At 41.0% G+C, this 15212-nt stretch overlaps 1 protein-coding gene across 1 annotated transcript in view; it reads right to left on the bottom strand.

The window, feature by feature from the left end:
* Nucleotides 1–15212, bottom strand: part of LOC101862558 (oxysterol-binding protein-related protein 8-like) — a 24574-nt gene that overhangs the window by 4077 nt on the left and 5285 nt on the right. The window contains exons 6-17 of the mRNA XM_035973853.1: nt 15062–15146; nt 14228–14461; nt 10292–10416; nt 9620–9691; nt 8182–8294; nt 7633–7714; nt 6538–6636; nt 6056–6152; nt 4312–4410; nt 2822–2919; nt 1920–2045; nt 235–378 (exon numbers count right to left, since the gene is read on the bottom strand). Of these exons, the coding sequence (XP_035829746.1) occupies nt 235–378; nt 1920–2045; nt 2822–2919; nt 4312–4410; nt 6056–6152; nt 6538–6636; nt 7633–7714; nt 8182–8294; nt 9620–9691; nt 10292–10416; nt 14228–14461; nt 15062–15146 (1374 nt within the window). The remainder of the gene's footprint in view (nt 1–234; nt 379–1919; nt 2046–2821; nt 2920–4311; nt 4411–6055; nt 6153–6537; nt 6637–7632; nt 7715–8181; nt 8295–9619; nt 9692–10291; nt 10417–14227; nt 14462–15061; nt 15147–15212) is intronic.

The following is a 15212-nucleotide window of genomic DNA, read 5'->3' as shown; positions in this document are numbered from 1 at the left end:
ACAGTAATAATAATGATAATAATAATAATTGCATTTTCATAGCGCACATCCATGCTCTGCAGTAAGCTTTATGAGCTTTACAAAAATTTCTTTTATAACTCCGAAAGACCCCAAAACACAACTCATCATAAACATTTTCAGGTTTTCAACGAGCATACAGTGTACGTAGCCGATTAAGCGCTGCAACACCAACAAACTGACAAGACCTTTCGCCATCTATAGCCGGGTACTCACTCCCGCTTTAATTTTTACCCAACAAAAAATGCGTCCCACAAACCTCTCTGATTCATTCTCCTGTTGATGGTCGATGGGGACGGTGTGTCGGATCAGTCGCTTCGAGCGAACCTCGACCGATGGGTCCCAGAAGACAACGCGTTCCTGAAACAAGGTCAAACAAGGTCACACACACGCCCACACACACACACAGACAAACACACACCATACAAATCTATGACAGATCAATTCAACTCTTCATCTCCAGAAGGGGTTTTCCAACAAATCCCAGGCCTTCTTTTGGAACAAAACCTAAAAGTGACATATATGCCACGAAATTAGTCATTAAATCAAAACAAATGAATCTACTTTTCTTCATCTAATGAAAGAACTCCCGGTAAAAGGGACCTGTATTCGACAATAGCTAAAAATCAATAAAACGTCAAAGTCATCATAAAAGAATGTTCCTGAGCCGATGCCAGTGGCTCACCAGCACAGTGGTTCTGACCACGAGCAGCTGAGAGCGACTTGCCGGAGATGAGGATTTTATGCAACAATTTTGTCTGCTGGCACAGGTAACTGGAGTCAACACAATACAGTGCAGCCTCTCTATAACGGCATCGTCGGGACCAGAAAAAAAATCGTTATAGAGAGTTGTCGTTATAGAGAGGCAACCAAATATTATTAACGATATATATAATATACACATATATATAATAAGGAAGAAATCGGGACCTGGGCACCATGTCGCTATAGAGAGGATGTCGTTATACTGAAGGTCGTTATAGAGAGGCTGCACTGTAAAGTAGCCTAGTAACGCGATGGCATCTTTTGTAACTATAGAGCATTTTTATATCGCTTTATCTGACGTGTAGACTCCATTTTTTAAATTGCGAGTTGTTAGCTATGCTCATGCCTTTTATTATTTCCAACTGTTTGTTTATGTGTGTACTGATTTGTAATTTATAACTTACATATTACTATTCATCTACTTCTCAGCATGAGCTGCAATGAACTATTTAGAACATATTAATAGTCTAATTGTGGCCTTAAATGATTAAATTATACATTAATAGTCTTACGAAGATCTTACTTTGAATTAATTATACCAAGATAATCTTATTGTAATCTTACGATGAACTAAATAAACATTAATAATCTTATTGAGAACATGTAAGAAGTAAAAGTGTTATTGAAAACATGTTTTTCACCAGTGTCTGATGTAGCAGTTAGCAGTTCTGCTGTTGCAGGCAGGAGACCCAAGTTCCATTTTAGAATTGGGGAGAAATTTGTACCCAGTATCTTGGGTCTTTCTGCTAAGATGTTGTATCCTTCTCAGCCTGAGTTGGCTCTGACAGGCAGAGTTGGAACCTCCATCCCCTCCTCCTAAATAATTGAATTTGTGTAAACACGGGGCGGGCGTAAAAATATCTACAACCCAAAACAACTTAACCCCTACTCTCCTGCGCCTCCCCTCCCAAAAAAACCCCAACAACAGCAAACCAACAAAAAACAACAACTCCCCAACAACTTAACCCCCCCCCAAAAAACACAATAAAAAACCAAACCAACAAACAAAAAAATCCCAGCCCCCCCAAACAACTCAACCCCTACCCCCTCCCCTAAAAAATCCCCGCACAAAACCTCCCCAGAAACAAAACAACAAAAACTCCACACATCCCCCCCCCCAACCACAAGAGTCTCACCCTGTTTGTGATCTCCTTGATGTAGATCTGCTGGTCCCAATGTCCCTCGAACGTGCACAGAACCTCCGTGCCCATACGGATACGTCCCGTGATCCGGTTAGCCGCCTCTCCGTTGCCGAAGAATGGCTGTGGGGGACACACAATGCAAGGTATTGTGGTATATGTTAACTTTTCTTATCATGCGAGTTTTAGTTTAGTAAAGAGTTTTACGGCACTTGCAACACAATAAGGTCATATAACTGCCGAAGATTAGAGGTGTTACAAGAGAGTAACAACAAACGTAAAAAAGAAGGAGAGATAAGGACGATAGATGTTTAAGAGGAAAGAAGGAGCAAACCACACCAGAGCACCCGCCAACCACCCACTTATCATGTGAGAAATCGTGATGAGTTAACTTTTCTTTTATGCAAGAAATTGTGATATGTAAACTTTTTTTTTATGCGACAAATTGTGATTATATGTAAACTTTCCTTATTACACAAGACATCATCATATGTAACCTTTTCTGACCATATAAGAAATTGTAAAGTGTAAACTTTCTTTATAATGCAAGACAGCCCCACATGTAAACTTTCCTAGTTATGCAAGAAATTGTGTTATGTAAACTTTTGATGAAGAGAATCATAGAAGTGAGGGGAAGGGGGGGGGGTGCAGGGGATGGCAGCTTAGAGAGGAAGGGGTGTTAGTGTAAAAATGACCCTTCTTTTAAAAAAAAAATTTTTCGCATAAATTTTTAAGCACTTGGAACACAAATAGATCATGTGGAAGCCGAAGGTTAAAAGTGTTACCAGAGAGTACGATATAAAAACAAAACAAGGAGGAGAGATCAGGACAATAGACGTTTGATAGGAAAGAAGGAGCAAACCACAGGAGAGCACCCGCCAACCACCCAGCAAACTGACCTTCAGTTTGAAGTCGAGGTCACAATGGTAGCCAGTCTTTGGACAGCCGATGGACACCTTGCCCCCCATCTCCATCGTCAGCGTGCCCAGAAGAATTCCTGCACAGCGGTGGAAAAGAAGATGCCTTCAACAACACTAAAAAAACGGAAAAAGTGTGGGTGTGCGCGTGCGTGTGAGTGTGTGTGTGTGTGTGTTTAATGCCACTATCAGCACTATTAGTATTAAGTCATTTAAAGTGACAGTCCATTTCCAATAAGATCAAGCCAAATTGATTAAGAGCCTTGGATACTTCACAAAATGACCTGAGTTCAAAAATGCCCAGTCTGGGATTCGATCCCCGGCCATCTGCTCTGTAGTCCACCATGATACTAGCTGAGCTAATGGAGCACCTCCAAAAAATAGACCACAGAACGTTTTTATATTATGTTGTCTGTTTGAGGAAAGAGATGCACATCAACACAATAATGGTCATTTAGTAAAAGTAAGACAGACAGACAGAAACAACAGAGGGGAAGTAAATTTACATGTATAGGACCTACAAGTGGCGCCCTCCAACCGTTCTTATATTAGAATGAGTAAGAATAAACAAAACAAACTTTAAAAAAAATGTTTCTCAACTCAGAGACATTTTCAGGGTGTCCTTGTAGCATTTTTTTGGTGCCCAGAGGACAGTTCAGAATAGAACACTGCCTTTAGGATTCTGAAGTCAGGCATTCTTACAACATGGCCAGCCCAGGGGAGTTGAGTTCTTTGGAGCTTTGAAAACAAAATCTCGGCATTTGTCCTTTTGAGAACTTTGAGCCTGGTATTTTATCCTGCCTTTTGATGTCAAGAATTCTCCCGAGACATTTCACATGAAAATGATTAAGCTTCTTGGCACGGCTTTGGTACACCTTTGAAGTCTCGGCACCATATTATAGGGTTGGGAGGACAACAGCATTGTAGACTTATAAGCAACAAATTGGTCGCTTTTAAGCACAAGGGGGCTATCCCGAAAAATGCTGCTTTGGGAAAATCGAAGGTAAAATTTTTGGACACTTGTTCAGTTTCTTTATTAGACAAGGAGAGTTTTCTTTATAGTCAAACAAATATACACACCAATGAAACCACATTTCTCCTATAGGTAGGTCAAAGCCCACTTTTGGTGTGAGTCAAGATTTCTGGAAACCCCCGAAATCTGGGTTAGCCCGCTTGTCCTTAACCCTATCCATATGTCTGGTATCATTTTGTACCCCAGGGGTTGTATTCTTCACATTTTAGAATACTTCTAGTATGAAGATCTCTTTGGAACTTTCAGTATTTCTCAAAAAATCATTTTGACAGACTGCTATGCAGAGTGTAAGGATCGGATTAACGAGTAAATTTCTTCTTTGGAAAGTGGTGGCACAGAGTTCCCCGCGTCGTATGGATACGACAGTAAAACACGACGTATGGACAGGATTAAAAGTGACCAAATGATATAATGAAGCAGTTTTCACACATTGTCTTACCTTTACAGTGGGCGTAGGGCATGGTGATGAGGTAATCCTCTCCGCGTTCTAAGAAGGTCAAGGTTGCAACTCCGTCCAAAATAGCCGAGATAGAGTTGCCTGGAGATTGGGATAAGATAGATAAGAAATGTTAAAATAAGATGAGATGAGATGGGATGAGATGAGATGGGATGAGATGAGATGGGATGAGATGAGATGGGATGAGATGGGAAGGGATGAGATGGGAAGGGATGAGATGGGAAGGGATGAGATGGGATGAGATGGGATGAGATGGGATGGGATGGGATGAGATGAGATGGGATGGGATGGGATGGGATGAGATGGGATGGGATGAGATGAGATGGGATGAGATGAGATGGGATGAGATGAGATGGGATGAGATGAGATAAAATAAGATAGTTTTATTAATCCAGGATGAAAATGTTGAGTGAATGTACCTGCGCATCAACATGCAAAGATTCAGTAAAAGTGTAAGTACGTGTATGGATGTAACTCTCCTATCCAATAAAGTCGATGTGATGTGTTGTCTTCAGAAATAGCTCCCATCTGAGTTCGAGCCATTCAGCCTGAATAAGTTCATACTTTTAGCCTTTGACAGAGAAAAACAAAGGGACAAAAACTGGAGCCTTAACTCATTCCACCCGTAGTGACAACTCAGTCGTCGTTGGCCGAACACGGTTTCCGCGGTGGAATGACTCAGCTGTTGTTTCTCGTACGGTTTCATTGAAAGGTTCCTACTATTATTTTCGACAATATTTTGTGACTTGCGAATGGATTTGTGTCAAGACTGGAATCTTCACAGCTAGTTTCGTTATTAGTCGGCTTTTAATATAAACATTTTTCTGTTTTTATTTTCAATTTGAAGTGTCGATCGAAATAAAGCAAACCAGTTTGTTTTCAATGGCAACAATGGCTTGGGGAAATGATTCACGCAAAATGAAAGTCCCATAAAGCTATTCGATGGTCAATGTTACTAAAAGAAGCTTTCTTATTATGACTACATTGTCAGCCACACTGACTTCGACTTCAATAGTCTTTTCCAACTAGTGAGAACAGCAGAGATGATACTGACGATGGGGATGAAACTGACCAGACTTTGACTTGGCGTCGTACTCTATCAGGAGTAGTAGGTGAATCATCCATTAGTTTTATAACCAGCCCCCAAAGTCTAGATCAAGTACTAGCAATGCTCAACAAAGCTGGTACAACTGCTAGTACTAGATTAATTACAAGGATAGAATTAGGAGCTAATTGCAAGTCTAGGTCTACTGTCAGAGGAGACTGGGTTGTGGCTGACTAGCATTTCGTGTATTTAAATTACTCCAAATTATGGAACAAGCTCTGTGCTGGAATACCTGTGTGGTATTACCACAAAGATGATTTACATAATTTATAAAACTTTTATTGAGTATCAGTCTGTATTTCATGGGTAATGATGACAGCAAGCTGGATAAAACTCATCAATCTAGCCAGTTGAATTATTTTGCAGTTATTATCTCCCGTTATTGCGTAATTGCTCTTACATAATAAGACAAAGAACCAGGTAACCCATCAATTATGCTAGCTTGTTCAATTACCTTTCCAGTAGTATCAAATATATATATACTTTCGTTGAAAAATACGGTACCAGAATCAATTTGAACAAGGTACCCAATTGTAATAGGGACTCCTGAGAAAAGTAATTCCGGCGTTTTGGGGGATCAGTGGAAAAAAACCACGGGTGCAAAGAGTTAAAATATCTTACCGTAAAACTTGGATTTGGCGAGGATACAGCCGTTGATGTTAAACCCGTCTTGTCTGTTGGTGACGTGGAAGGCAGAGACTGGGGGGTGATGGGAAATCTGTGGGACGGAATCGGTACGTCATGTACATGTATATTTGACGTGCAATCAAAACACACAGTAAAAGCAACAAGCTAGACTACTAGCAAAAAAAAATCAAGTGTGAGTAGCATGTGGTGAGATCAGGCATTCGTTACACTAATGAAATCGAGGAACCCATCATTTTAGTGCCCAATTTGCTATTTATACTGATATTTTTTAATTTAAAAGATTTTTTTTTTAGGGGCGGGGGGGGCTCTACACCTTTTATACAAACTTCGTTGTGTGTGGATTTTACAGAAAAAGGTTGATCAAAGGCCACTGGCCACTGTGACTGCTGCCCTCTGCATGGGTCTGTCTCGAGTGAGGCCCTCTCTCACCACCACACAGCACAATGACAGTTTACCTGCTCAGCCACGTAGAACGTCCTACTGCGACTCTCCGGGTGCACCCAGTAGCAGCGGAACGTCTCCCCGATGATAGGGTTGTACGGCTTCTTCAGACCCTGTGAGAGGAGACGAGGGAAAAGACGTTAGACCAGATGTCCGCTAGTTTTAGTAAATGTTTTACGGCACTTGCAGCACAATAGGGTCATATAAGTGCTGAAGATTAGAGGTGCTACTAGAGAGTAACTGAAGATTAGAGGTGTTACAAGAGGGTAACAAACACAAAAAAGAAGAAGAACATGGACAAAAGATGTTTTAGTCTTCATAAGAGTTTTACGGCACTTGCAACACAATAAGATCCCATAAGTGCTTAAGACTAAATGTGTTACAAGAGAGTAACAAACACAAAAAACAAGGAAGGGGAGATATGGATGTTAGATGTTTGATAGGAAAGAAGGAGCAAACCACACTAGAGCACCTACCAACCACCCACACCAACCCGATGTCCATTGTGTGTCAAAACTGACAAAGGCACAAGGTTACCGCACAAGATGAACAGCATAGCCACTGTCAGACTAAGAATTAAAACCCCACAAGACTCAGACAACACAAGTACAGTTTGACAACAAAACGCGACAAACGCCATTTTTCAAGTTTTGCTGAAACGAGTACCGCCATATCTAGAAAGGCGAGGCAATAATAATAATAATGAGGAGGAGGAGGAGGAGGAGGAGGAGGCAGGAGGAGGAGGAGGAGGAGGAGGAGAAGGGAGGAGGAGGAGGAGGAGGAAGAAAAAGAAGAAGAAGAAGAACAAGAATAAAAAGAAAAAAAAAAGAAGAAGAAAAAGAAAAAGAAGACAAAGAAGAAGAAGAAGAAGAAAAAGAAGAAGAAGAAGAAGAAGAAAAAGAAGAAGAAGAAGAAGAAGAAGAAGAAGAAGAAGAAGAAGAAGAAGAAGAAGAAGAAGAAGAAGAAGAAGAAGAAGAAGAAGAAGAAGAAGAAGAAGAAAAAGAAGAAGAAGAAGAAGACCAATAAGAAGAACAAGAAAAAAAAGAAAAAAAAGAAGAAGAAAAATACAAAGAAGAAAAATACAAAGAAGAAGACGACAGTGGTCTTACCTTGGGTTTCTTATAGAATCCAGACAGGTACCACTTCAACACCATCTTCATTCTCTCCAGCGCCGTCTCTTGCTGCACAGCTCTGAAACAACAACAAAGTTTTCATTAGAGAAAAGAGTTTTACGGCACTTGCAACACAACTAGAGGCGCGGAGGTCACTCTGAATTCACATTCGGTTCACGGAATCAAAATTACGATTCAAGAGTAGAAAAATTTGTTTAAAATAATTTTAGTAAGCGTCTCAAGGTACAGTCGAACCTGCCATGACGGCCACCTCTATAAGCGAAGGAAGAAAGTAAACCCCTCCACAGTGAAGGAAAAAAGGAGCAGAGCAACCCCCCCAGAGCGCCCACCCACCAACCCATCATCATCATCCGCGACAAAACAATTCCCCTTTTTCTTGTTGAGTTTTCCTTGTTTCTTTTTTCTTAAAACATAACAATTTGCACCATGTCAATACATTTTTACGTAACCTACGAATATCGGCACCAAAATCAGAGCACTGGACCAAAAAGAAAGAAAAAAACCCCAAAAAAGTTTGTGACTCACTGCGACAAGATGTCGGCGTGGTAATAGTAGTCGGTGAGCTTGTCCAGGAAGGAGCGCGGCTCCAGGATGAAGGTCGGCAGAACGACCTTGGACAAGTCCATGCCCGGCCGAACCTGGAGGGGGGAACAGAAAGAACGGGGGGTCAACGGTCAATGAATAATTATAAACCTTATTTATTGTACAGCGTAAAATCCCCCCTCAACAGCAAGCTTTATCTGGAAAACCTGGAGGTGTCACCTCTGACTCAGAGGTTCACGTGTAATGACCCCCCATCTTTCACGGTCGTGAGCTGCCGTTACACATTCTGCCATATCCAGGCCAGTCCATGTTCTTAATAATAATAAATAGCATTTGTATAGCGCATAACCCCGCTCAACAGCAGGCTCTATGCGCTTTACACTATATTATTACCTCAGCAGACCATAGAACACTCCGAAACATTCTCAGCTTCCCGGGAAGCATACAGTGCAAGCAGCTGATTAAGCGCTCAAACACTAACAAACTGACAAGATCTTTCACTGTCTATAGCCGGGTACCCATTCCCACCTGGGTGAAGAGAGGAAAATTCGTGTAAAGTGCCTTTCCCAAGGACACAACGCCGGGCCCCTGACGGGATTCGAACCACGACCTTACGGTTGCGAGTCCGAGAGACTAACCACTAGGCCACTTATGATGTCCATCCATGTTATTCTTTGCCTTCCTCTGGCTCTCCTGCCCCACATCCTTCCTTCAAGCACCTCTGTTACTAAGGTCTCATGTTGTTTTAGGTGACCAATATTTTGTGCTTTTCATTTGATAGAGCAAGTTCCATCCGCTTCACAATCTATACTATTACCCCAGCAGACCTGAGAGCATTCTGAAACAATCTCAACTTCATGGGAAGCATACAGTGCAAGCTGCCAGTTTACAGGTCCTAAAACACTAACTCACTGACAAGATCTTTCGCTGTCTATGGCCGGGTACCCATTCCCACCTGGGTGAAGTGAGGATAATATGTGTAACATGTCTTTCCCAGGGACACGACGGGCTTGAGACTCAGTTTTTTTAAGTTTTAGTAAGGTTTTACAGCGCTCGCAACTGCATAAGGACATATGAGGGCTAAGGGGTGGATGTCAACAGAGAAGTCCAAATGGGGAACCAGGCTTACTCTGCTCACCTCTCTTGTCTCAACAGCACAAAGTCTGCTTCGACCATCAAGGCACCCCGGAAATAGCAGTTCACACGAGAGTGACAAGAAGATTTTGTGTACATTAAAAATTCTACATAATAAATAAAATATTCTGTGTACATAACAGAGGTTATAGATTATACACAGATGATTTTTGAGTATGCATTAAACATTCTTGATTATACATAGAAGATATTTGTGTATACATTAAACATTCTAGATTATACACAGAAGATTTTGTGTACAGCTAAGAAGTTCTATATGGCCCACCTGTTTGACCAGTGTCCAGATCAGACTTTTGTTCTCATCGTTGACCTCCTCCGTCTGACAGGCGTCGCCTTGCTGGGAAACACGAGAGAAAGCAAAGATTCAGGAGTGTTGCACAGGTGTGTTGCACAGGTGAGCTGCACAGACTCAGGTGTGTTGTGTTGCACAGACTCAGGTGTGTCGAACAGATTCAGGTGTGTGGCAATTCCCTCTGAACAACTAAACAGTTGTTCCAACAGGTGAAATGTACTCATGCGCGTGTGTGTGCCTGCAGTGTGTGTGTGTGTGTGTGTGTGTGTGTTATTAGATGGTCTCATGTGTATTTTCTGTCTTCTGATTTGTCACGTAAGCTGAGAGATAATTCTGCATTGTACAGTTCTTACAGCTTTCAATTCAAGGGATATGGTTACTTGTAAATTTCCATTATTATTAATAATATCATTATTACTATAATTAATATTAACTTGAATATTGGACGTTAGGAGAAGCAACGCAAGATGATGAAAAGTAAAATAAGATGATGAAAAGTAACATAAGGCAAAGAAAAGGAACGAAAGATGATGAAAAGAAATGTAAAATGATGAAAAGTAACATAAGAAGATGAAAAGTGACAGGAGCCAGTAAAAAGGAAAATGCGACGTCTATCCAGCACCCCTCTCTCTCTCCCTCTCTCACCTGCCCCAGCTCCTCCACCTCATTCGCCACATACAGAGTTTCTTCCACTCGCGGCACGTCCTGCTGCTTGCCCTCACCATCAGCCAGCTCAAAATCCGACTCACTCAGTCCCATGCTCGAGTGATCTACAGTGGGATAAAAAAAACCGCAATATGAAATTCAAAAGATGTGAGCGAAACGTACAACCATATAGAGCAACAGAGAAACAAGAAAACAGTAAAAGATGGAACATAATAAAAATAGTTTGTTTGTGTCGGTGTCTGCCAGCTCAAAATCCAACTCACTCAGTCCCATGCTGGAGTGATCTACAAGAGTGAAAAAAATCAGTGTAAAAATGTACGAGCTAAACGTACGACCATATAGAGAAACAAGATAACAGTAATGGAACATAATAACAATACAAGCAATTTGAGCGTCACCGTCGGCCAGTTCAAAATCGGACTCGCTCAATCCCATGCTCGAGTGATATACACGAGGGAAAAAAAAATCACAATAGGAAAAAGTACGAGCTAAATGTATGACCATATTGCTTTCTGGCCGTGAAACCTCTTAGTAAAGGCACAACGACCCAGGACGTGACGATCCAATGGCTTTCCCACTTGGCCGATACCTCATGAAAGAGTCGAAAACCTTAGCCAGTAGCCATTGGTGGCGGGGAATGGGCAACGTGAACCCTACCGGAATTACACGGTCACAGGGCAGTTAGGTCTTTCCAGTCTCATGAAAACTCCTAGTACCCTCCTATCCTCAACATGAATGGCCTCTTCTCAGGGTGGGCAGGCAGTCCACAGACACCCCAGTCCACAATGCCAACAACAACAGATAAACAAGATAACAGTAAGGGAACATAAATAATAACGATAAAAATAATTCGTGTTACTGTCAGCCAGCTCAAAATCCGACTCACTCAGTCCCATGCTGGAGTGATCTACAGCAGGAAAAAAAATCACAATATCAAAAGATATGAGCTAAACGTACGACCATATAGAGAAACAAGATAACAGTAATGGAACATAATAACAATACAAGCAATTTGAGCGTCACCGTCGGCCAGTTCAAAATCGGACTCGCTCAATCCCATGCTCGAGTGATATACACGAGGGAAAAAAAAATCACAATAGGAAAAAGTACGAGCTAAATGTATGACCATATTGCTTTCTGGCCGTGAAACCTCTTAGTAAAGGCACAACGACCCAGGACGTGACGATCCAATGGCTTTCCCACTTGGCCGATACCTCATGAAAGAGTCGAAAACCTTAGCCAGTAGCCATTGGTGGCGGGGAATGGGCAACGTGAACCCTACCGGAATTACACGGTCACAGGGCAGTTAGGTCTTTCCAGTCTCATGAAAACTCCTAGTACCCTCCTATCCTCAACATGAATGGCCTCTTCTCAGGGTGGGCAGGCAGTCCACAGACACCCCAGTCCACAATGCCAACAACAACAGATAAACAAGATAACAGTAAGGGAACATAAATAATAACGATAAAAATAATTCGTGTTACTGTCAGCCAGCTCAAAATCCGACTCACTCAGTCCCATGCTGGAGTGATCTACAGCAGGAAAAAAAATCACAATATCAAAAGATATGAGCTAAACGTACGACCATATAGAGAAACAAGATAACAGTAATGGAACATAATAATAATACAAATAATTTGAGCGTCACCGCCGGCCAGCTCAAAACCTGACTCGCTCAGTCCCATGCCCGAGTGATCTACACGAGGGGAATAAAATTACAATAGGAAAATGTACGAGCTAAAAGTATGACCGTATACAGCAACAGAGAAAGAAAATAGCAGTAATAGACGGAAACACATTAATGTTAATAATAATAATAATAATAATTGCATTTATATAGCGCATATCCATGCTCAAGAAATTGCTCTATACGCTTTACAACTATTATTACCCCAGCAGACGCTCTGAGAACACTCAGAAACATTCCCGGCTTCCACATATTAACAATGATAAAAATAATTTGCGTGGTATTGTCAGTCAGCTAAAAATCTGACTCATTCAATCCCATGCTGGAGTGGTGTACAGCAGGAAAACAATCACAATATCAAAATATATGATTAAAAAAATGATTTTCCTCAGTTTTACGGCACTTGCAACACCTTGCAACACAATGACGTCATATATGTGTCAAAGGTTAGAGATGTTACAACAAGAGAGTAACAAACACAAAAAAAGAGGACGGGAGATAAAAGCGATAGATGTTTTGTTTTGTTTTAGTAGAGGTTTTACGGCGCTCGCAACTGCATAAGGTCATATGAGCGCCAGAAGATTAGAGGTGTTACAAGAGAGTAACAAACACAAAAAAGGAGGACGGGAGATAAAGACGATAGATGTTTGATAAGAAAGAAGGAGTAAACCCAACCAGAGCACCCACCAACCACCCACAGAAAATATATGAGTTAAATGTATGACAACATAGAGCAACAGAGAAAGAAAACAGCAGTAACAGGTGAAAACAAAATAATAATAATAATAATAATAATAAATAGTTTGGGCGTTATTGTCAGTCAGCTCAAAATTTGACTCCCCATTTAGAGCAACAGAGAAGGAAAATAACAGTAATAGATGAAAACACATTAATATCAACAACGATAAAAATAATTTGTGTGTTATTGTCAGTCAGCTCAAAATCCGACTCACTCAATCCCATGCTGGAGAGATCTGCAGCAGGGAAAAATATCATAGTATTAAAATATACGAGCTAAATGTACGACCATATAGAGCAACAGAGAAAAAAAATAGCAGGAACAGATAGAAACAGACCTCCTCCTCCTCCTCCTCCTCCTCCTCCTCCTACTCCTACTACTACTACTACTAACAAAGATCATAAAAATAGTTTGTGTTATTATCAGTCAGCTCTAAAGTGATCTATAAAATTCTTTTTTTAAAAGAAGAAAAAAATATACTAGTTGAATGCAAGTTCATATAAAGCAATGGTGAGTTAGTTTTAGTTAAGATTTTACCACACTTGCAACTCAAAAGGTCTGTCGTACAAGAGCAGAAGATATGAGGTGGGGTTATAGGAGAGCAACATACAAAGAAAAGAAATAGGAGAGATAAGAACAATAGATGTTTGATAGGAAAGCAGGAGCAAACCACATCAGAACATCTTCATATTTAAAGTGCAAACTTTTAAAAAAAGTATAAGTTTTAAGGCACTTACAAAACAATAAAGTCATACAAGTGCCGAAGATATGAGGTGTTACAAGAGAGTATCTAACAGAAAAACAGAAGTAGGAGGGATAAGGACAATAGATGTTTGATAGGAAAGTAGGAGGAAACCAAATCAGAGCATCTATATCAAGTGCAATATGACAGGCACAAGTCGGGCAAAATCAGGACAATTTCAGAAATCACGATTTCCGAATTTATCCTGAAAATCAGCACATCTGCGAAATGTTACAATTGTAATCTAGCAAGCATTAATTAACAGCACTTGCAGCGACACAATTAGGTTGTACAATACCTACCGGGGTGGTGCTACAGACTGAAGTGTCTTTAGGCCATTCCCAAAATGGGGACATTAACACGTTCTTATGCACAGTAGAATTATAATTGTAAATGGGCTGATTCATCAATGTCATGCTCATAACTGTGCCTGATCTACAACAGGGAACTGCTGCTTTTTCTTTCCTAATCCTTACTATCGTCATTTCCCTCTACTTTTTTTGTACGTTTGTCACACTCTTGTGACCTGCTATTTCCGGGGTGCCTTGATAGTCGAAGCAGACTTTGTGCTGTTGATGCTATAGAGGTGAGCAGAGTAAGCCTGATTCCGCGTTTGGATTTCTCAGTTGACATCCACCCCTTGGCGCTCATATGACCTTATGAAGTTGTGAGCGCCGTAAAACCTTACTAAAACAAACGAGGTAGTACAAGCGCGGGGCGAAATAACCCCATCGTGTATGTACGTACCGTCATCATCACTCTCGTGGTCCACGATGACCTCCGACTCCTCCATCTGTTCCTCTGCCTCGGGGTCGTCGGGCGCGCTCAGACCCAGCTCAGCCGAGAGGGGACCCCCCTGGGTGGCCGTGTGCAGCGCGGCGTGTAGCTCGCTGTCTGACAGGTCCTGTGCGCGCGACGTGGTGCGTTTGATCAGGCTGGTGCAGCGGAGAGCCAACTCCAGGCCGTCCATCCAGCACTTGCCTGGCCACATCATGAGGACAATGTTAATTGTTTAGTTTTAGTAAGTGTTTTACGGCACTTGCAACACAATAAGGTCACGTAAATGCCGAAGATTAGAGGTGTTACAGAAGAGTAATTAACACAAAAAAGAAGAAGGAGAGATAAAGACAATAGATGTTTGATAGGAAAGAAGAAGAAAACATAAAAGGGTTGAACAACTCGCCAAATTTGATTAAAATTGCGAAACTGCTGGGAAAATGCCTGTTTCTCCAATTTTGTTATTTTGACGAGCGTCTGATTTCAACACGATGCCTCACATATTATTGATAATAACACGATAAGATCTTGAAAAATACACAAAGCATAATATTATGTAGTAAGACAATAATAACAACATTAATAATGATCAGTGATAAAAATAATAATAATAATAATGCAGTAAAACCTCTGTATAACATCATACAAACTTAATATGTCTTGAGATGATGATGATGATGATGATGATGATGATAATAATAATAATAAACGGAAAAATAATGATAATAAAAATAATAATCATAATCATATTAATATTAACAATAATACTGATGTTAATAATTCCTACACTTGTATGTTCCTTACCTTGATTCTCTGAGGGAGCTCTGAAGATTGCATATGACATTGGAAGAGGCTGAACAAAAGCACCGATGGTCTCCCCTTTGGGGCCCTGGTGGGGAGAAATAACACAGAAAATGAGGGAGAGAGAGAGAGAGAGAGAGAGAGAGAGAGAGAG

Source organism: Aplysia californica, unplaced genomic scaffold, assembly GCF_000002075.1.
Source record: "Aplysia californica isolate F4 #8 unplaced genomic scaffold, AplCal3.0 scaffold00034, whole genome shotgun sequence".
Taxonomy (NCBI): Eukaryota; Metazoa; Mollusca; class Gastropoda; order Aplysiida; family Aplysiidae; genus Aplysia; species Aplysia californica.
Note: the sequence above shows the minus strand (reverse complement) of the source record. Positions and strands in the feature narration are given on the sequence as shown.